This window comes from Rhinolophus sinicus, chromosome 4 (genome assembly GCF_057876585.1).
Source record: "Rhinolophus sinicus isolate RSI-liver-muscle chromosome 4, RSI-T2T, whole genome shotgun sequence".
Classification (NCBI taxonomy): Eukaryota; Metazoa; Chordata; class Mammalia; order Chiroptera; family Rhinolophidae; genus Rhinolophus; species Rhinolophus sinicus.
In genome coordinates this window covers 87,458,171-87,482,228 of record NC_142504.1, presented here as the reverse complement: position 1 = coordinate 87,482,228, position 24,058 = coordinate 87,458,171, and the positions used below count along the sequence as shown (strand labels likewise).

General features: G+C 36.2%; 1 protein-coding gene across 3 annotated transcripts in view; it reads right to left on the bottom strand.

Annotated features, from left to right (window-relative positions):
- The window catches only part of MAPRE2 (microtubule associated protein RP/EB family member 2), a 141,322-nt gene that overhangs the window by 32,439 nt on the left and 84,825 nt on the right, over positions 1 to 24,058 (bottom strand). For all 3 annotated transcript variants that reach the window (XM_019740828.3, XM_019740827.3, XM_019740826.3), the window contains one exon: positions 1,615 to 1,760. In XM_019740828.3, coding sequence (XP_019596387.1) covers positions 1,615 to 1,760 — 146 coding nt within the window. The remainder of the gene's footprint in view (positions 1 to 1,614; positions 1,761 to 24,058) is intronic.

Genomic DNA, 24,058 nt, shown 5'->3' with positions numbered 1-24,058 from the left:
AAATTTACAAACAGTTTTAGATGATGGTGCTACGTTAGCTGTTCAACGTAGGCACTTCCGTTGACTTGATTTTACATTCCCTATCAAAATGAAAGTTCTAGGGGCGTAAGTTCAAAATCTGAGGTGGCAAGCAAATCTTTGCACAGAAGCTTCCCATGTGCTGTCAGGTGATGACAAATACGAACAGGGACCATGTCTCTATCCAAGGACCTGTGAGTAGAATCATAGCATATTTAGCTAGAAAGGCCAACAAAGGTCACCAAGGCCAATCTCCCTCCACAACAAGAATTTTATCTTCAGTATTCTTAACATTGGCTCATCCCCTCTGTGTGTGTATACTTCCAGAGAGATATGGAGCCCTCTAATTTGTTGTATAGCAAGTTCCCAATAAACATGTGAATGGCTGTTTCTGTTTCTTTTCAGTTTAGAAGCATGTATTGAAAAATGGATGAAAATGCCATAAGTGATGCTGCTTGTAAGTAAGGAGAACCTGTATAGCTCTGGGTTTGAAGGAGCTAACTGAAAATTAACCACAGCAAAGAATGTAAAGTTGAAAATAATTAAAAGGGTTAAGCTGTTAAAGAGCATATGTTTTGAAATAAAAATTCTAAGAAAACAAGATTTTAATGATACTTAGATAAGAATGTTTTGATTTAGGAAGACATTAACTGCATTAAATTAAAAGTATATACAGCTTACCAAACTTTTCTCTTTTTCTTTAACCTCTATCTCTTAATAACCCAGGATTTTATTTTTTATTTCCATAGCCTATTTATTGCTATTATCTATGCAAAGAAAACTTTTCCATTGCTGGTTGATTTCTTTTCTCTTATTCAAAATTCATTTCTTTCCAAGACTATTCCCTCTAAGAGATATATCCTAAAGAAATAATATGAATTAAGTATGTATCTGAATAGCAGGAAACATGCAGATTGAGTGGACTTTTGCAATGGCCCATTATTGGAGTAGAGGGAGGACTCCAGTCTAACTCCATTTGTATCACTCGAGGACAAAATTATAAAATTCAAAGGGGGAAAAAAGGACAATTTTTGGACACTGACTGAGAATCTGAGTGTATACACGATGTCGGACACTTTCACATGAATTCTCTCACTTTAACTTCATAACCACAGGGAAGGGGATTTTTGTCCTATTTTATAGATAGTTAAACTTGGACTCAAGGAATTTAAATAACTTGCTCAAGTCATGGAGCTGGGATTCAAACCCATGCTGCTTCCACTGTAACATGCTGTTTCTCCAAAGGAACAAAGAACCAGAGAGGCATCCGGCAAATATAAAAATTTGTCACTTACAAAGTACTAAATTTACAAAGTGCTAAAACAGAATAACAACATTTTTAACATTTGTAATTCCTGGTAGGGTTTTTAGTCTAATGGCTACAAGTTTAGAAATCTCCTTAAATAAAAACCTCATACAAATATGGGGAGTTAGGGTTGATGCCTTAGCTATGTACAGACTCCAGCCTACTGTTGAGATATCAAGATATACCCCATTGATATACATTTTTATTTTTTTTTATTTTTGCATTTCTGCACAAAAACAATTTTAAGGAAAGAAAATGGCATTTAATGGAGGTACAAGTTAGTCTCCTACCTTATCAACATTCATTCGCTTAAATGACGCTTGCAGAAGTTTAAAATTGTGAATATACTCATGCTCCAACTTTGCTTGAAATTTTACTTTCTTCAAACTAATGCAGCCTGGAAAGAGCATGTCCATGAACTGGCAATAGGCCGCTCCTGGAAAGAGAAAGGAAAAGTACTGGCGTGAGTCTGACTGTCCCCGGGTATGAACGACGACTGCTCGGCAGGAAGGAGCTGTCATCAGTCAGAGCCCTCCAGGCCACGTGTGCCCCTCTCCTCACCACACTTACACCTCCTTGCCCACCGGGGCTGGGTGCCGGAGGGAGGGGACAGTGCTTCAGTGCAGCTCCTGCCACGTCCCCATTCCTAACTACTGCAGTATTGACGTTGCATTCACCAAAGAGCCTCAACAGATTCCACGAACAATGAACAGAATCTCAGACATTAATGTCAAGGAAACTGGGGTAAAATAAACTCTTCCCACCTTCTACCAGAAAAAAAAAGAAATGTATTTTTTCTCTTCCATTTAGCTGCTCCTTGATCCAAGTCATCAAAATATATAAATGTAAGATAAAAATAGAAAATTGCAACATGAGAAAACTAAAGTTTTCACGAAATGTGTAGCTCAAAAAATACACATATGCCCAGGCTGGTTTGTTTTTTTTTTAATTCCATCTTACACAATGTCTTAGGTGAAACTATAACTAAACCATCTAATACCAAAAAACAGTTGTATACAAATTTAATTCCAGTCCGAAGGAATGGGGTTCCTATACTAATATGAAGGATGAAGACACAGAGACTCTGAAATTTACAGAAATTCATTGTCATGCTGTTTATGACTGAGAAATAAAAATTACAGAAATGATCAATGAGTCCCCTGGGGAAACAGCCACAGAATAAAGGGTTTATTAGTTAAGTCTTTGATTTTCTTATGAAGAACTCTTAGGTCATGACAGTTTCAAGTAAAAATCCCAGCTAGATCATGTTTGCTGATTCAAATCTTCTTTATATTAAGGCCTAAAGGCATTTAGAAAAAGAAACTCAAAGCCAGAACGATTATTTTTCTTTTACAAGGAGGGAGAGCAACTGAGTGGCAAAAAGTGGAACAGGCGACCATTTTTGTGTTCTCTCTTCTTTGGTTTTTTAAGTCTCTTGGTCCATTCCTATAATGTGCCAATGACAGGCCTTTCTGGAATATGAGGGCTCCTTTCATCCTTTGGTATCAAGGTTTCTATGAGAAGCTTTTCATTCCATTCCAGTGACTCAACTTTACATAGGAAGAACCTACTTGGTCTCTTATGTCAAATTGATGTTGAGCATCCTTTACTGAGATAGGAATCCAAGATAAGAGGCAATCAGTCATCAGGGATCTAAGGGCTGCTAGAGCAGGAAACGGTGGGGCAACTCATTCATAGATAAGAGCATAAAGTGATGAAATATAGGCTACCAGTATGTCCTGCAGAATCTTGGTATCTGATGCTTCGCCTTAGATGCCAGTACCCTGAATAATAACTAGTCCATCTCTAGTCAAGCGGATGGGTTCTCTTAAACACAAGACAAAATAAAACAAACAAAAACAAAAAACATCAGAGGATGTAAGAGAAACATCATGAACTCAGGATTGGGGGATGGGGGTGGGGAATGTTCTTAAAATCATCGTCCAATTATTCAGCTCTTCCTTTTGAAGAGCCACCAGATGGAGCAAATTCCAGTAACCACCTCAACATTATTTTTATAGAAATGGGTGTATCTAAATACAACGGTCTCATTACCTGCTCTCTCAAGAGTTACTTTCAACTTTTGTAGAGTTTAGCACAAAATTTACCTATGGTGACCCAGGAATCTATGTGTTCTGACAAAGCAACCAACCAAATCACTCACTTTCCAAATGTAAAAATTATAGCTTTGGGGGAAAAAAAACCCACCGAACCCCCAACTTCAATAGAAGGAGGAAGGAAAGGAGAGAGGCAAGGAGGGTATGTGTGAAGTAGAGAAGGAAGGCAGGCTTGTCTCTAGTTTTCATCCAGAGAAAACCACTGTTTATGTTCTGGTATGTACTTTTTTCTTTTTCTTTTTTTAATGTAACAGACGATGATTCCCTTTCTGAGTCATATAATATTCTCTACTGACATTTTTAATGGCTTTCTGATCTTTACATCATGGTTAGCAACTTTCCCAAACCAAGATTACATAAATATTCACATGTATTTTCTTCAAAGACTTTTATGATCTCAAGTTTTACATTTCCATTCTGAATCCATGTGGAGTTTATTTTGGTCTATGATATACAGGATGGTTCTAATTTTAGTTATTGCAAATGTTAGAGGAAATCTGTCATTTTTGACTCCCCAGCATTTGGACACCTTTCTGTTGGAATTGATGCTACCGAGCCCTGCCTTCCACCACTGTAAAGGGGGCAGACACCCCTGTCTCCATACCCAGCAGAAAAGATTCAAGCTTGTGACCTAGGCTCTGCATTTGGATGTTCCTACCTGGGTCTCGGAGTCTTGAGGGAGTGACAACAACACACAGGGACCATGAGAATTTAGTCTCGGTGGCAGGGGTGGGGTCTGGAGTTCTGAAGCCGTGACAGCAGCAAAGTGGCATCCTAGCCATCATAGCCCAGTGGTACAAGGCAGGCCCCATTCCCAGCTCCTTAGCATCTTTTGGTTGCTGTCATCTTCTGAGCTTCCCTGGTTTCCCACTGATGCTGAGTTACCCAATATCCTTCCTTTAAATTCAACTTCTACCCAGCTTGCCAGGATTATTTTCTGCTATTCCCAAAATACCAACTGATAGTTAGCTAAGTGTTAAACACCATTATTTCACCAATGATCTATACTTTTCCCATGGAGAAGAAGTATCTTTACTACATATTACTTTCCTAATATATGCACTTAGGATTTTTTTCTAGAGTTTAATTCTTTTTGTCTGTCCCTGTGATAGTTACACACTCTTCATTATTTAAATATTATGTATTACTATCTCTGGAATAATTTCCCTCTTCTTTTTCTCAGACATATCCTAAGTTTTCTCCTGCATTTATTCTTTCCATTATATTTAAAATTTGTCATTCGTGGCATATAGAAAATAGATTTGCTTTAAAAATTAATCACTTACTATTTAATAACAGAGCTTTACTAAGGTATAATTCACATATCATAAAATTCAACCTTTAAAAGTATATTTAGTGGTTTTTATTATAATATACTCACAGAATTATGCATCTATCACCACTAATTCCAGAAGATTTTAAATTACCCCCAATAGAAACTCCATACCTATTAGCAGCCATTCTCTATTCTCTTCTACCCCCACACTCTGGTAACCACTAATCTATTTTCTGTCTCTATGGATTTGTCTAATCTGGACATTTAATATAAATGGAATCATGAAACATGTGGTCTTTGTGTCAGGTTTCTTTCCGTTAGCAAAAATCTTTCAAGGTTCATTCATGTTGTGGTGTGTATCAGAACTTTATATTTCTTGTTATGTTTGAATAATACTCCATTGTAGGAATACACAACTTTATTTATCCACTTGATGTTTGGGTTGTTTTCACTTTTGGGCTATTAGGAACAATGCTGCTACCGTGTTTCCCCGAAAATAAGACCTAGCCGGACCATCAGCTCTAATGCATCTTTTGGAGCAAAAATTAATGTAAGACCCGGTATTATATTACATTATATTATATTATATTATATTATATTATATTATATTATACCCAGTATTATATTATATTATACCTGGTATTATATTATAGTATATTATATTGTATTACATTACATTATGTAAGACCTGGTCTTATAGTAAAATAAAACCGGGTCTTACATTAATTTTAATTTTTGCTCCAAAAGACACATTAGAGCTGATGGTCCGGCTAGGTCTTATTTTCGGGGAAACACGGTATGAACATTTGTGTACAATGTTTTACATGGACATAAGTTTTTAATTCTTTTGGGACATATGATGACTATGTTTAACATTTTGAGGAATTGACAAACTGTATTCCACAGCACGTATACCATTTTATATGCCTCCCAGCAATGTATGACGGTTCCCATTTCTCTTCATCTTCTTACTGTCTTTTTTATTCTAGTCACCCTAGCAGGCGTAAAGTGGTATCTCATCATGGTTTTGATTTGTTTTCCCTAGTGACTAATAATGTTTAACATCTTTTTCATATGCTTTTGGCCATTTGTACATCTTTGTTTATGTAAGTCCTTTGCATAATTGTGAGAAATGTTTATGCAAGTCCTTTGCCCATTTTAAAATTGGATTATTTATCACTTTATTGGTAAGTTGTAAAAGTTCTTTATACATTTCTATGTCTTTTAATCAGATATCTGATTTGCAAATACTTTCTCCTATTCTGTGGATTGTCTTTTCATTTCTTTATGATATCCTGTGAAGCACAAAAGTTTTAAATTTTGATGACGTACAATTTATCATTTTCTTTTGTCACATCTAAGAAACCATTGTCTAATCCAAGGTCATGATGATTTACACCTACACTTCTTCTAAAAGTTGCATAGTTTTAGTGCTTACATTTAGGTCATGATCCATTTTGAATTAATTCTTGTATATGGTATGAGGTTTGGGTCCAACTTCATTATTTTGCACTTGACTATTCAGTTGTCCCAGCACCATTTGTTGAAAAGACAATTCTTTCCACTGTTTAATTGTCTTGGCACTCTTATTGAAAATCAATTAACTACAAATATTCAGGTTTATTTATGGGCTCTCAACTCTATTCCATCTATGTCTATCCTTATGCCTGTAATATGTCTTGATAACTAACTATAGCTTTGTAATCAGTTTTGAAATAAAAAATAGAAATCCTCCAACTTTGTTCTTCGTTTTCAAGACTGTTTCAGCTATTCTGGGCCCCTTGTATTTCAACATTAACATTAGTATTAGCTCATTGATTTCTGTATAAAGGCAGCGGAGATTTTGATAGAAACTGAACTGACTCTAGAAATTAACTTGGGGAATACTGTCATCTTAACAATATTAAGTCTTCAAATCCATGAACATGGGGTATCTTTCCACTTATTTAATTTCTTTCAATGTTGTTTTAAAGTTTTCAGTATATAAGTCTTGTACTTTTGTCTAATTTATTACTACTTTATTCTCTTTAATAATGTTGTAAGTGGAACAGTATTATTTTCAGATTGTTCACTGTTAATGTACAGAAATATGATTGATTTTTAGATATTCATTTATCCAACAACCTTGCTTAACTCATTTATATTAGTTATAGTAGTATTTTTGGATTTCTTAGGATTTTTCTACATACAAGATCATGACAAACATAGTTTTAGTTCTTTTCGAAACTGAATGCCTCTTATTTCTTTCTCTTGTCCAATCGCCCTGGCTAGAACCTGTAGTACAAAGGTGAATAGACATGCTAAGTGTGAACATTCTTCTCTTATTCCTGGTCTTAGGGGGAAAGTATCTAGTTTTTCTCTGCCTAGCATGATGTCAGCTGTGGATATTTCATAGACAGCATTATCAGACTGAGGAAGTTCCCTTTTATTCCTACTTTGTTTAGCATTGTCATGAAAGGGTGTTGAATTTTGTCAAATGCTTTTTCTGCATCTACTGAGATTACCATGTGGCTTTTGTCCTTCATTCTATTAATATGGTTTATTAATAGAATAATATGGTAGCTCTTCATATGTTAGAACAAGCTTGCATTAATTCCATTTGATCATGGTATATAATCCTTTTAATATGTTGCTGGATTTATTCTGCTAGTATTTTGTTGAAGATTTTTGTGTCTATATTCATAAGAGATATTAGTCTGTAGTTTTCATATACATCTTTGTTTGGTTTTGGTATCAGGGTAATACTGGCCTCACAGGAGATTTGGAAAGTGTTCCCTCTTCTTAGTTTCTGGAAAAGTCTGTGAAGGATTGGTGTTAATTTTTCTTTAAACATTTGGTACAATTCACCATTGAAGTCATCTGGGCCTGGGCTTTTCTTTGTGGGACTTAAAAAATTACTAATTCAATCTCTTGTTATATAGGTCTATTCAGAATTTCTTTTTTTTCCTTAAGTTGCAGTATTTTATGTTTTTCTGGTTGGTTATCCACTTCATTTAGGTTATTGAAAGTTATTGATTTTTAAACAGTTATTTCATAACTCATGAGTTATAATACATTTTCAGTTGTTTCTTTTTGGTTTCCTAGGGAGAAATCATAATGTATAAAATGATACATTTGTTGTACTATATATGTATATATATTTATATATACACTTCTTTTTCTTTAATGAGAATACCTCATGTTTGTCCTCTAAGTCTGTTAATGACCACTGACTTATGACACTAAGGAAATATTCTTCTATTTTAAGTTTTACCGAGAGTTTTTTATCAGGAAGGGATACTGAGTTTTATCAACTACCTGTTCAACCACCATGGAGATAACAAAAATGTTTTCCTCCTTTGATCTATTAATATGATTAATCATATTCATCAATTTTCTAATGCTGAATCACCTTTGCATTCCTAGAATAAGTCCTACTTGGTGATGTTTACTAAGCTTTCATGGTACTCGTTTAGATTCACAAATACTTTATGATGTTTGCACCTCTACTTATGAGAGTGTCTGCAACTGTTTTTGTGTGCTTTTGTCTTCTTTTCTTATCATGGTTCTTTAAAGTTTAAAAAATAAATTGGGAAACTTGCCATATTTTTTGAGAGTCTAAAAGCTTGATCACTACAGTAAAAAAAATTTGGGGGGGGGGTTGGAATCCTAACTGCACAATTTACTACTTGTAAGCTCTGGGCTTTTCACACCTTGCCTGTGCATTTCAGAACCACACAAGAGTCACACAAGAGGACGAATTTTTTTCAATAAGCTATGTAGAAAGGGTAGATCATATTAGTGTTTCCAGTAAATGGTATATTACATGATATTTTAGGTATAATATCACATGTTTTATTTTCTAGAATCAAAGGAGCCCCTGAGAATTTTCAAGAAACATCTTATTGACTTTGGGAACTATGCCGAAGATTTATTGCTAATGTCCCTGGGTATGTCCATTTGAGCATTTTCAACTCTGCTTCTCCAAATCTCTAATCCTTGAGATACATCACGAAAAGGACACCTTGAAGTTATTTTTTGCTAGTAAGAACATCACCAAGGGTTTCGCTCGGGCAGAGAACCACACTAAGGCATCAACACCTGAACGAGGCTGTTGTCTTCCGATTCCTATCAAAGGCCAACCTCAACCCTCCATTTGTACTCAGGATCACATCTCCGCTCTCCTCATGGGTGTCACTCTTGCAACTATCCTCACTCTCTTTTGCAGCGCCCATTTTTCTTCAGATGGATTACTCTGAAAGCATGCAAACATGCTCTCGTATCATCTGACTCTGACAAAAATCAAATAAAATAATCTTCCTTAATTTCACATCATTCTTTAGCTACTGTACCATTTAGTCCCTCCTATACACAGCAGAACTTGACAAAATTGTCCCTATTTCCACTGAAACCAATCCAATTGTCTTGCCATCTGACCATGGTCAAGGCCTTCAAGAGCTTCTCTGTTACAGAATCTAAGTCACTTTTCTTTCTTCATCCAACTCAACCACTGAATAGCATTTGGCCCTATTACCGACTCCCTCCTTCTTGAAATTCTGTATTTTCTTCCTTAATCAGATAAACTGGGCTCTAATTAACTGGAAAGTTCAGGAATAATTGCCATTGTCTTGGAAGTCTAGCGAGCCAAAAACTAGAATGTTCCTCATTGACAGGTGTACAGATTTTGGGGTCATTTCATTAACCTTGCAATAATGTGGTCTATATTTTGCACTGATTCCACTCATCAAATGATGCCAAGGTTACCATTATTGGGATCATGTACCACCCCTTGCTAAAGACACTACATTGGTTCCCCATGAAATCACTGTTAACACCCAAACTCCTTTCTTGGCGTATAATCCTTTGTCCATCTCTCCCCCGCCTAACCTCCCTTTAGGAAGCTCCTTTCACACTGGCTTCCTTGTTGTTCCTAGAACACTTGAGGTTTGTTTCTGCCTTTACACAGGCTGGTTCCTCTCAAACTTCACATTCTTTTCGCCATTCATATCAAGGGTTAGATGTCACCTCCTCAGAGAGGCCTTCCCTTACCAGGTCATCTGAAGTGACTGTACTGTCATTTTTTACCACCTCATCCTGTTTTAAGTCTGGTATTTGTTAATTCATATGTTGACTTGTGGTTTAGCTTCCCTTACTGGAATGCAGGTTTTAAGAGAGCTTGAACTTATCTGTCTTGGTCCCATCTATATCCAAGCCTGGTACCAGGCATAGGGTGGGCTTCAATGAATACCTGCTGTAATGAATGAAGGCTACAGGTTGTGGCAGTTGAACCACAACAAGGGCTGGTAAATAACAGCATTCTAATGTTACCAAAGTCCCAAATAAGAGGTATTACTTGAAGGGTTTCTATATATTCTTTTAAAAATTGATGGAGTATAAATAAATTGAAACACACACACACACACACACACACACACACACACACACCCTAATGAAAACAAGAACCACTCTGGAAATCAAGTTCTACATAAAAGAAAGATAAACTTCAAAAGGCTAAATATAAAACACTTAGGTAAAAGCAATCCTAATTGTACAATGCTGTGCTCACCAACAGATTAATTATGATGGGCTATGCTCTGAACCCATTAACTCAAGGTGCTACTGCAGTTATGAAAGTCAACAGAAATCTAGAAATGATCAGGAAGTAAGTATAAAAAAGGAACACACTCTGCCTTTGTACAGTGCCATGCTATGCCTGCACTTATAGCCTCAAGAATGGCTTTAGTTCTTATACATCAAAAGTGACATAGTGGAGCTGAAAAGTTTGGGGAAAGGAGTTCAAATCAAACAGGTAGGGCACTGTATGAAGGCAGAACTCTAAAGGGTCTATCCAGACTCAGATGATGGATAAATAAAGGGGGTTTATGACTTAAGTCTATGAAATCATAAAAAGCATAAGACAATCTCATTTTTTATCAGATTTCAGGACTTCAACAGAATATTAGGATAAATGGACATTTTTCAAAAGAAATTTTCATGTAACAAAAAGGAAATATTAGTAATAATAAATTTATAGAATATATTATGCCAAGAGATATAAGAAATGAAAACATCCATATTTGTGTAAAATCTGTGAATGCTTTCATATCTATTTTTAATATTCTGAACCCCACAGAGGTATTATTATCACCTATTTTACAGATATGGGAACAAGGCTCAGCTAAACACATAACAGAAGTAGAATTTAAACTCTGATCTGAACTTCAATTTTTTTAAAAAAATGCTCCTCTTCTCTATGCTGCTCCTAGGAAATAAGAAGCTTGAAAATTCAAAGGTTCAAAAAAAGTTTTAGAAAAATTTCTAGATTATAAGGAGTTACAAAGGAAACTGGAAAAGAACATATAAACCTTTCAAACTGATATCAGGGGCATCAGCTTTATCTTTCCTGTTCACAGAGAATCTGGAGATGGATAGATCCTTTATCTGTTCCAATGTCATAGTTCCATCTCCTCATAGTTCATATATATATATATATATATATATATATATATATATATATATATAATCTTTCTTAATATATATATCTTAATATATATATCTTTCTTAAAATGTGCATATATATATTTTGGTATATATACTTAAAGAATTTCATTTTATATACAGAGGGCGCCAAAAATATGTATAAACATTTTAAGAAAGGGAAAAACTGTATTAAAATTACACTGATGATAACCACTTTGAGCACCTCTTGTAATTGCAGAAGTCAAACGTGACTCGTATTCATCTTTTATTATTGGTATACATTGAGTATTACAATTTTAGTAGTTTTTTACTTTCTTAAAATGTGTATATATATATTTTTACACCCTCTGTATTACATGTGTATGTGTGTGTGTATTCATATATATATATATATATATATATATATATATATATATATATATGCATTTTATCTCCGTCTAGACACACACACATATATATATATATATTACATATTATTGCTGTCAAAATCTCACAGCAACTTTCCCAGAAATGTGATATAATCTGTGGAGAACACATGAAGCTATATTAGGTTCTGCCACAAACAGCTACTCAAATTGCCCATCTGAATTTTCCACAGACCAAGGAACTATTATACAGAAATGCTTATATCACTGAGGGACTTAAGTTACAACTTTCCACAATCTTATTTGGTATTGATGAAGGGTCAGAGGAAAAGGAGGACAACCTTAATGTACTGGATGCATCTATGAAATTATATCTTTCATTACAGGAATCATCACATGTAAATATGATTTATAAAAAAGCTATACTCTCAAGCTAGTATCAATGAGGGCCAGCAAGGCGGTAGGAGGGAGGTGAAGGATAGTGAGTCTGAACGTTGTTTCTTGGATCTAAGTCGTAATCAGCCTGAATGAACTGTGACACGTCATTGCACCCCTCTAAGTCAATAGTTTTCCTCTCTGCAAAATATCAGGTTTGGATAGATCTCTGAGCTCTAAAATGAGGTGATTCTCTAATTCTCAATCTTTCACCAACTTCTCTTTTAAGGAATGCATGATATTTCTGCTAATGTGGAGATAATGCTTCACCTTCATATGACTAAGACTTTTGCCCATGCTCTTGCTTCTAGCCATGACCATCTCCTCATAGTTCCTATAAGAGACACGCACACACAGCTGTAAGCGGAGAGAGACGCCAAGGAGCACCCACCCACTCACGCTCTTTCCAGATGACAGGTCTGGTGATCCTGTCTTCCACGTACTCTTCTTTGAGCTCTTGATATTTATATACTCAGCAACATAACCATATTTTCTGTCATCTTCAGTAGTTGAATATTAAGTATCTTTCACATTAGAAATATCTTTCATATTAGAATTAGAATTTAACTGAATATTAAATAGCTTTTCTATTAATCGCAAAATCTTCCAGCTCTATTTTCGCTTTCAGCCCTGTCTTTCCAAGTGATCTTACTGCAGATACACGTCTGTTACCAAGGCCCAAACCTCATGGTGAAGGCAGTATTCCCCTTTGGGAAATCAGGGCTTCCTAACAAGGAAAGTAAGACTGCAAAACACAGGGTTACCCATTTCCAACACATCAGCAGAAATCTCTCTACCTATACAAACACAAGGCTTGAAGAGCTTAATGGCAATTGTGAAATAATGCTTTGAAACATTAATATTTTAAAGGATTTTAAAACACCAAAGTTCAACTGTATTTTTCTAATCCAACAAAAATATGATGAAATTAGAGGTAGCTCTGTGTTGTTTTCACAGGCATCTTTCACATTCCTGGCATGAACAGAAGCTTGATAGCTTCAGTTACCACAGTATTATTTAACTCTGTTCCAGTGAACTTAGGACACTGTCTACTTCACCTGCCTGAGTCACAAAAGCAAAAAAGAAAGATCTTGAGTTCAGAAATCTGGTTTCAACTGAGCTTGTTCCCTGCAATTCCCACGGTCCTCAACTGAGCTTCCTGCTTCTTCCACACTGCTTGGAGTTATGTCAGAAACTTTTTATCCTTATTTTAAATAAGTCCCAAAGACAAGTAGCTTTCAAACTGATTCCATGAAGAGGAAAAAGAGTAATAACCAGCGGGAAGATTTCGACTCCCGCAGACACAGACAGAGAAGGCTTCTGTGAGTTGTGCAGAGTGCTGAAAAGCACCCCATCCTTTCCCTTCTCCACATAGAATAAGCTGTCAAAGGACATTTTCATCTCCTTTCCTTTATAGAAAAAGAAATAAGCCAGCAATCATTATTCAGAGAGATGGATTTTTAAGGGTATCAGCAGATATATTAAAAGCCCTTGTCACTCCCTGTATTTGGGCTTTCATCTGATATATGCCCTCAAGTTCTTACTGATTCATACGATATAAAATCTGTTTAAGCATCTTCTAAGGCTGCAGCAAATTACGGTTCAAGGTACCAACATTCTTTGTTCACAACCTGCCTTCAAGAACCAAGAATACTTTTTAAAAAATAACGTTGCCTTTAAACTTGGAGACCAATGTTAAAAGTGAGAGCTGCCATAGAGAAAACTGATCAGATATTAAGATCAATGTACTGAGTTGATTTAAAAGTGCTTTTTCATCAAAAGGCAATAGAAGAATGAAGACTATTTTCCTCTATCTTTTTAAAGGAAATTTCAACATTGTAAAAATCTGGATACCAATAGCCCTTGATTACGATTTAGGTACCAATATTTTTATTAAAAAGTAAATTTTAGAGAAATATCTGGATTATGACAGAAATGCATAATACTCAGAAGAGAGCTGATATATTAAGAGCGGTATTAGTGAAAATAATTTTCATAGAAATGACTATAACTCTGAGTAGAAAACTAAAATATAAAGAACACTGAAGTATAAATGGACTACTTACAATTGTTTTATTCAATTAAATCATAATTACCCTATAACTTGTCATCTTGTGTTTTAATGCTTTAGGAAAAAAATACAAAACTTCAAGTCTGCCTGTTGATACAAAAAGATTAAGCCAACTGAAAGATTAAAGAAATGGCAGGTGAAGAATTATCTTGTTGTTTTGGAAGATTTCATCTACTAATTGATGACCCAGTGCTGGGTGCTCAGTTTCACTTCTAGTTAGTTTCTAACATCGGTGATTTCCTTTAGGGTAATGTGCTCATCAAATTTTACCAAAACAAACTCTGACGTACCCAGCTTTGCATAATAAGATTTGGTTTCTACATGGGAATCAAGAATGAAGTAAGTGGGAGAGGCACTTGGAGCACAGGCAGGAACGGTGTGCAGGACAAAATGTCACTGGCTTCCAGGGAGTCTGATACTGAAACTGGCAGCGAGATGTCCCAAAGGTTGACGTCTGAGAACAGGGCTAAAGTTAGAATCTGGCATTCCAGATAAAGGAGAAAAGGAGGCACAAAAAGCCTTTATTACAAATGAAAAACAAGTTAGAATGGTACATATGAAACCCATTTTGAAGGGGTCAGTTTTCTCATTAGGGTCATCGAAATAGAAAGTTCTGGAAAGCTGTAATATAGGGGGATACAGTTTCTCTGTGTGTACTCATGTATTTTCACACAGTTGTTTGTAATACCTCCTCTACTTTAATGGACAAAGTGTTTTTGTTTTTTTGTTTTCTTTGAATTGCTGAAATTACACGATTGACTATGTAAAAATGAAAGATTTAAACTAAGAAAAGCTTTAGTAGAAGGCGAGAATCTGAAAAGATAAAATTCCTGTCTAATTTTTGTGGTTATAGGTCACTACTAAAGAAATGCCTATCTGTAGGAGTTATAGAAGGACATCACTTTGTTTATTAATCAATGAAAAACCAATAAACCAACAAATACTTATTGAGGAATATGATTTTACTCTTAAAGAACCCAGGAATTTAGTTTTGAAAGACTAGAGAAACATATATGGGAAAACAAACAAAAGTATAAAACAACTGTAAGTGCTAAACATATGGCAAAGACACATAAATACTAAAGGAGTTAGTTCAACAATTTTGCCCAATTAGAAAAAAATTGCCCAATTAAAAACCCAAGAAAGAGTTATCAGTATTATCAAACAGATAAAATTGCATGGTTATTTCCAGTCCTCAAGGAACTTAACCTCTACTGCTGAGGTTATAAGTATTCAATGCCCCTAAAACCTTGCAGAACTCTAAAAATTCAAAAGAGGGAGAGCTCACATCCTGAAGATGATCAGGAAGAATAAGGTGAAAGGTGGCATTGGAGACGGCCCTTTAGAGGAGGCATTCCAAGCAAAGATAGAGCATTAGGACATCTGGTGAAAGATGAATTTGGGGAAATGTAGGCTACGGGTACGGGAGTAATGGGCATAGATGTTGGAAAGAAGGGTTACAGCCAGACTACTCATGACTTTAAAAACCGGGAAAAGAAGAAGCTTAATTTAATTTGGTAGGTAGTAGGGAACCAGGGTTATTTCTGGGCACAAGTATGTTTGGTGAGAGTGCCTAAACTATGACACTTGGAAACTCCAATTTTGAGACCATATCTATTTTAAGGGCAATTGTGATTTAGGGTAAGAAACCTAAAGCTTATACACTTTTTCCAGTTTCTCAGAGAACGTCTACTGAATCATTACCTATATCATTCTACCAACAGTTCTATGTACCAGGCCACTATGTACACTCCAAGCATTGTAGCTGATGAAGAGGCTTTTTTTTTTTTTTTTAGTACAGTGTAAGATGTAATGATACGAACTGACCAGCACAAATCCACAGTCCATTTCTTCACAATGGACCACGCTCTCAAGGTTGCTCTTTTTGTGGAAGAGGTCACGGTCCCTGGGACTGGGGACTGGGAGCTCCAAGGTTCTTCCCAGATCTAAGGCACTTCACCTGCTCTTCAAAACTTGCAGGTGAGGGCTCCTTACTTATCACCACTCTCTACCTAAATCCAGCTCTCACCTATAACAATAACCTCCTCTGCTTACCAGAGGGAAGCACTGTGTCCCCACAGCTCCCTGAGAAGAGGTCTAGTGGCCAGATCAAGCCCAGAAGGCCAGGGGTAGTTCCAAAGGAAGCCCCCAGAGGAACTACCACATAACATTCGTGCACACTGTGGTACGTGAGAGTTATTTTTCTATAATGAATTGTTTTTTTTGTTTTTTTTTCTTCACAGGTTAATCTAAGCATTATTTTAGTATTAGGAGGAACCAAAATTAGTATGAAGAACGTACAAGTATTTACCTCAGGGATTCAATTATATGACTATAGGAGAAATAAAAGAAGAATGGAATTTTAGTTAAAAAGAAAGCAGGACAGTTTTTTTTTTAAAAAAACAGTAGATTTAAACATAATTATGTGTAATTTTAAGTTGACATACATGTTTTCATTAAAATTTGGCTTTCTTTAGTGTTCTATTGTTTTCCCATGAATTGAAAGTGGAGAATGATCCTCCTTTAGGAGAACGTTGGGAAACTGCAGGAAATTGTATTGGCATGAGTTTTACATTTACATGCTTCTTATTGTCAAATAATTTGGTCATAAAAGCTTATGAGTGTTAATACTTGGGTAAGAAGAAACCTTGGAAGGGAGAGAACAAAAAAAGAGGTACCTTGAAATCTGCCAGAATTATGTAATGGTGACAGGGCAGGAAAAAAAACAATATGCAGAGTGATGGTTATTTTAAGAGTTGCCAAGCAATTCAATTATTCTGTTTCCAGCTATGTAATTCTAACATGCCTAAGCATTTGACAAGTGACTTCTGACACTCTTATTTTATAGTCTACATGGCTGATAAACTGTAAATTTAAAAACACAAATCAGAAAAAAAAAAAAAACAAGTTTGGAAAAATGGTTTCCTTTGAAGAACAGCAGAACTTGAAGATACTTGGCTTAATCATCTTAGTTGTGTAGGAACTGGATGGCCTACTAATGTTTCAGATATTCCCATGCACAGATGCCTATTAGTGTTATGTGCTGTCTGATAGTGAGACATGTTAGGCGTCTACTTTTGTCCAGGGGCCTTTTTCCACCTTTGCTTTGTACCTGGGTAACCTTAGAAAACAAAAACAATACCAAAAAACCCACAAAACTTGAATGCTCTGGATACAAATGTGTCAAGAAATTTGGTAGTAAAAGAATGGGTCCTAACTGGGTATTATCTGTATTATTTTTGAATATAGCTATAGCCCAGATCCTAGCCCACCATCTGACATACTGTAGGCACTCAATAAATAACTGCTGACTGCAGGAATATATAAAACAATATGCTAAACATCAAATCGTTATCTGAATGGCAACTTTACTCAAAATCTCCATCTTCCTCTTCTTGGCCCAAATCCTATCCTAGTTTGAACAGCATTTCAATTAAATCCCACTTCATAAGTATTTATTGCCCAGTCACTAAATTTGCATGGCTGCTTGGCCAAAGACCCAAACAAGGCTAACACAAGAATCTTTTCTAGACTGAAATAACCTGTCCTTTCTTTGAATACTACAGCTTTTATTACCCGAAACATCATTCTCCTCTTCCTGCTGTCTTCCATCCTAGTATGTTTCAGTCTTATGTATGCCTGTACATGCAGAAAACACTGTACCCTCTCTCCACCTTGATCAAACATTTTTCTGCCTTGAGTGTCCTCTGCCGCCTTTCACACTTTAATAGAAACTTCTGTTTCTTTAAAGTTTAGCCCAAACATCATCTTCTCTATGAAGTTTTTCTGTTCCTAGCATAGAATTAACTGTTTCACTTATACTGGCTATGGAAGCCCAACAGCAGTTTGACTTGCAGTTTAATTAGTTGATTGCTATGTAACTCTAAGACTGGGGATGGTGTCCAATTCATCTTTCTACTGTGCCAGCACAGTGTCTAGTATGACTATAAACCATTGGCTGCTCTAGAATCTTCACAAGGAAAAGGTTTAGGAACTGCCACCTGGCTGGATTTGGGAAGCGAATATGGGAACAAGAGCACAGAACTGGATGGGAAATGGGTGACTGTTCTTAAATGTTGCATTAGCTTGTTCCGTTATATAAGACTAAGAAAACATCAACTTTTCATTTTAAAAAGGAGTTGTAGAAGTAGTGACAGAGCCTCTTAGCATAGCTACTGCAATACCGGTTCACTGAACTGAATTCAATACATGGAAGACAGTGATACCTTGAGGCACAAATCCTTTGGGGGACCAAGCTCGTAATAAAACTGTTCTAGAAGATGCTTTATTTTTCTCAATAGCACAGGAAGGAGGCAATGAAGATGTGAAGTCCTCTCAGATACAAGCTTGTTAAAGGAAGCCTGGGTTCCACATGAGGAAAGGACCACATTCTTGGGATTCAAATGGTAGATTACGCACACAAGTACATGTGTGCATCTGTCATAAGGAGGCACTGTCCTGTTTAATGTTTCACTTGCCAGTAATTATTGTGATAAAGCCGAATAGCTCTTCCCCGACAGGTGGTGAAATCTCAGCGCCACCTCATCCTGCGTGGAGGGAAAGAGAGTTTGGAGCAGGAGAGGGAGCAAGGAGAACAGGCGCAGAGAAGGTAAGGCCCTTTCCCTACTCCTAGGTAGAGCAAGGAAGAGTTTTCTAAGACTGGGAACAAATGCCTGTGTGTTTCTACTAGTGTCTCACTACCTTTGGTGAGAAAGTTCTTGATGATGATGGTACCACTGGGTCACACACTTGTCATTCATAGAAGAATTACCAGGCATGTCCCATTTCTTCAGTTAGAATGTAATTTAATGGGTGGTGACATGGACTTCTTTTCTAACTCCTCTGTTTCTAAAGGTGATGTTCAATGGGTTCCTGATAATGGATATGGAAAATATCAGAAACGCACACATACGTATACTTTGTACCCTTTATCACAGCCACAGCTACCATACGCAGAACAAGGAGAACACAGGATCCAAGAAGACCCCCATTCTAGCGTCAGCTATGAACATTTGGCTCCTCTGAGCTTTTATCCTCTTCTACAAAATAGGAATAAAGAAACTCCTTCTTCTGCATAGGGTTGTTATAAGAATTCAAGTAAATAATACTATAAAAGCATGCTGAAAATGGCAGAGAGATATATAAAGGTTGAGGCATTGTGACATGATTATGCCTCTAACATGTAAAACTATGTATTATGTCCCTGGTTAAAATAATCAGAGCGGTAAAAATGAATAGGATTGAACTGGATTGTTTCAAATATGAATTTCTAAAATACGTGTTTTAGATTCATAGGGCAAAGAATCAAAGAACAAAATGAGCTCCTTGGCCTCCCACTGCAAAGAAAGGGTATTATGAACACATTCCTAAGATCCTCCACTTTGTCTGCTGCAGAACATTTGAGGGTTTCTCCAGTTCTTAAGTCTTTCCCCAGATAAACATCTGAGGTGCTTAAGTAATCACAAATTCATTTATAAAAGGAAATGACTATTTTGCCCCAATTTTATACTCTTTCTGTTAAAGTCTTTAGATGATTAAAACTGAGAAGGAGAAAAGGGAAAGAAAAAAATAGCAATATGAATACAAAATAATGTTTTATAGGGAACATATCCATCATGTAAAGTAACTGACATCTTTAGAAAAATCAAAATAACTTACAATATGTTAGAACATATATTTTTTTTCTTGTTAAGATACTGGTTTTTATAGATGTTGGTGAACGACTTCAAAATAAACATATCGTCATATACTTTAAAAGGAAGCATCTTATTATAAAACAAAGACAAAATCAGAAGAGAAAGGGCTCTAGGTTTCTGAAATTAGAATTATGAATTACAAATGAGACTTCAATCCACCATGTCCTTGGGCTCCAGCCCTGTTTCCTACACGCTTCACTGAGATTTCTGGGCCAAGGAGTCAGGGCTGCAGGCAGTAAAGCGGATGGAGTTGATCCTGGGGCTTCAGAGGTTCATTCATTTGTCTAAGCCCTATACCCTCATCAGTATCACCTTCATCACTCAGACCCACCCTATACTGGTTTGATGACCTGCCCATGGTACAAAACAGTTCTCAACTCTAGATTCACAACCACAAATCCATTCATGGTTTTTGAGCAGGTAAAACTCAGCAGAGTCTTACTACAGTAGATTAGAAGAAAAAGAACCTGAACCCAACAGGAAATTGTGTGATAAAGAGTTTGTAAATTAGTGATATACTTACTAAGAACCCTGAAGTCTGAGAATTTTCCCAGCTAAGAGAAAATAATACTAAGAGATGAAAGGCTAGGACTTAACTAAGAGTATTTATTGTTTTGTATAAATTCCTACAATTATTAAATTTCCTGTGATCTTATTGAGAATTCTCAAAGATAATCATTAGTTTAAGTTTCTAATAATATGTCATCATTTGCTGCATTTACCCCCAAAGAAACAAGCAATTCTGTAGTTTCCTGAGAATATCCCATGTAAGCATAGTTGCTTCAAACAAACAGAGTAAAAATGATTTTCACATACTCATATGATGAGATCATCAGGAAAAACTCTTTGCATTTCTCTTAGAGAAGACAACATGCTTCATGCATTCAAGGGCTGTATCTAATAAAACAGGCTATCCTAAGTACGATCACCCTATCTGACTCATGAGGGAGGATTTCTGAGGTATTCCCCAAACTATGGCCATTCTAAGTCATCCAGGCAGTACGCAGCCACTCCCAAAGAATCGGAATGAAAATCTTTCTCTACAGGTTCCCTATGCCTCCACACCCCTCCCTCCATTGTATGATACCTCCAAGATTTTGCAAAATAGCACTGACCACAGTGTGGTCTCTAGTTTTTTCTGTTGGACAGTACCCTGCTGTACTGAGCTCTGAGGACAATGACCAGTCTTATTTATCTGGGTCCTCGGGACCTAGCTCAAAGAAGGCCTCAAAACATGTGTGTTAAATAAAACTAAGTTGATTATCAGAACTGAATACAGTAATACGGTAGATGAAGATGTGACTGATTGCTTTCAAAGATGTATCATCCATATGTGTAAAAAAAAATTTATAGGGGCAATTTGGTAAATGAGGGTGAACACATACACCTATTTCCCCACTGGTATTTAGCATTACAAAATGCAGTAAAAACAAGCAAGCAAACAAACAAACAAACAAAAAACACCAATTTATGTTTATTTTCAGCAACAAAGCATCAACTATATGTAAATATATAAATGTAAAAGGAGAAATGACTGTATTCTATATTCTGCTCAAAAAATAAACTCCCTTCCAACTAGAACATTAGTTGAGACCCTGGAGTATTCTGCCCCCTGCAGCAATTGAACCTGTGGCTGGACCCCTTTTTACCCCCATGATACAACTCATTTTTCGTCCCTTTGCTCTGCAATTAGTTGGTATGCTGAGATCAAGTAAACTGATTTTAAAATGAGAGAGAAAAACTGTCAGCAAGAAACAAACAAAAAAAACCTCTGCATAATACATCACAAACATAAATATTCTATTACAATACAATTACATCTCTAACAATAGCAACACAATCCAAGATGACTTAACTTTCATGCAGCAAATCACAATCTATGATTTTATAAAGCTAAGTACATAAGCTCTTGAGCTTACAGATACTGATGAAATATCCTTACTTGGTTTCAGTTCAAGAGAGCCAGCGAGAAAAGGTCTACTAAATTTAGACTCTGAGCTGATTTTATCACTAACCTGTCCTCCTGACAGAGGTCTCTGAAGGCAATAAAAAGAAGGCATAGGGACACCATGCGAGGATGGGATCAACCTATTTAACAGGCCCAGATTGCAATAAAAATGGTGACAAAAATGCTCTGCTCAGCCAGATCACCTGTATTACAAGTCCCCAGCACGGCCAATGGCCACACTCTTTTGAGTCTTAGATAATCACTGTAAAACCTAGACCCTTTCAGGGAGCCACCAAAGACCCAGAATAGTAAATGTGACTATAGTGACTACAACACAGATTCGGAAGTTTTCTTGGAAGAAAATACCAGAAATTTGATCTAAGACAAAGCTTGAAACAATCCAGGGAAGCACAGATTGAAATCGAATCAAATCCTGATCATTTTGCTGTGGGTTTTTGTTTTTTGTTGTTGTTGCTTTAAAGGTAATCAACAAAATACCTACCACCTAAAAAAGTGATTTCATTTGAATTACATTTTATTAAAACACTAAAATGCTCAGGAAAATAACCGAGCTGTTAACCAGCATAGTGACAACACAGGCAGTGCCCACCTGACATGTGGACTGTATCTCAGCACCTGTAAGAAGTCAGTTGTTTGCTTCGCCTGTGGAATGAGTTGGAAGAAGAAAGGGAAGCCTGCACAGAGAGGGAAGGGCAGTCTGAACTAGCCTTTTGAGGTATGGGGGAATAACTAGTCAGGTGCTCAGCTGGCCAAGTGCTGGCAGGGACACAGGAGTGGGCCGAATAGCTCTGCTGCTTAGATCCCAGCCAAGGGGAGAGGGCTGGGACACAGAAAACCAGACATGGGAAAAAAGTTTCAAAGGAGACTGGCTATGTTAGGGCAGGGGGTGAGGGGTTAAGAGGAAAAGGAAATGATATGCTTCTTCCACTTCCATTACACTCCCCTCTCCCCATTTCTTTTTCTTCTTCCTCTCCATGTAACCCACTCTATTTCCTATCATTTCCAAAATAGTATCTTATGTTGCTAAAGCTGTTTTAAGGGTTGTTTTTTTTTAGCACCTACCTGCCCATCCTCCCTCTTGAATACCTCATAAAATATCCAGTAAACTGATTTAAGCTGGTACTAAAGTGAAAACAAAACATCCCCTCACTCTGCAAAAAGTCCTATAAATTTTATAAACAACTGAGAACATAAAATATGTTTAAGCAGAACTAATCTGATATTTTATGTGGTTCAACCTCCCGTTCCATTATGGGAAATCTACAAATTTTACTTATTTTCAAAAGAGATTTAGGTAAATAGCATACTGTTGTATTATAGGTAGTATTCAGATCCATTGATAACTTACTCTCTATTTATACAGCACCATATTTTTTTACTTGAATTTGCTTTTCACAATAAATTGAACGAATGCAAACCAAATACAAATATGATTACATAACCCAGATTTAATGTTCAAAGAAAATTTTCATAAAGTTACATCCTTGGGATAAAGGTTACATCCTTGTTATTTGAACAGGAGGTAAGAGTGAGTGAATCATTTTCATTGTTTTACAATTTACTGCAATGTATTTCCAAGTGATATACTTTCTCACACCATTTTTTGCTTTAAAGAGCTTTTAAAATGCTCATGTAAAAACAAACGAGACGTGACATAAAGGCAGAAAATTCTGAAGAAAATGGAACACAAATGTGAAACAGTATTCAGCATTTACGAGCTAAAGAAAAGCTGAATTAGTTTTCATATTAGCTGGAGGGAGATCTCTTAGCTGGAAATAAAAAAAGAAATAGGAAATTATGCAAATAGAAAAACAAAAAACAAAGCAAAAAAAGCTAAAGGGGGACTGCCAGGATTAGAGCGTTAAGTCTTTAGGAAAGAGAGTAAAATAATTTTATTGAACAGCAACAAAAACATCAGTTTAATTATGTGAAGATGTTTCGTGTATGTTTTTCCACAGCAGACTACTAAGATAAAATTTAAAGGAATTAAAATAAAGTTGAAAAAAAATTATCCAAGAAACCTGACTATTCATAAGTATAACGATATTCAGTTTTGTTCTTATTTGAACAACACTGTCCTAGCTGCTGTAAATGTCTTCCAGAACAATGAAAGGTATAAATAATTTCATAAATAAATAAATAGAAAGATAGCATTCTCCTGCTAAATGCCAATGCTGAAGATAAAAGTCACTGACTAAATTATGAATAAGGAAACTGTGCCAGATAGATTTTTGGATAATTTAACTACACTCTCAGTGGTTTGGGGCTTCTTGAAAATGCACTGCAAGCTCTGGCAGCAGCACAAAAGCACTAGGGGTATTTGTTATGCAGATTTGGGGCTTCATA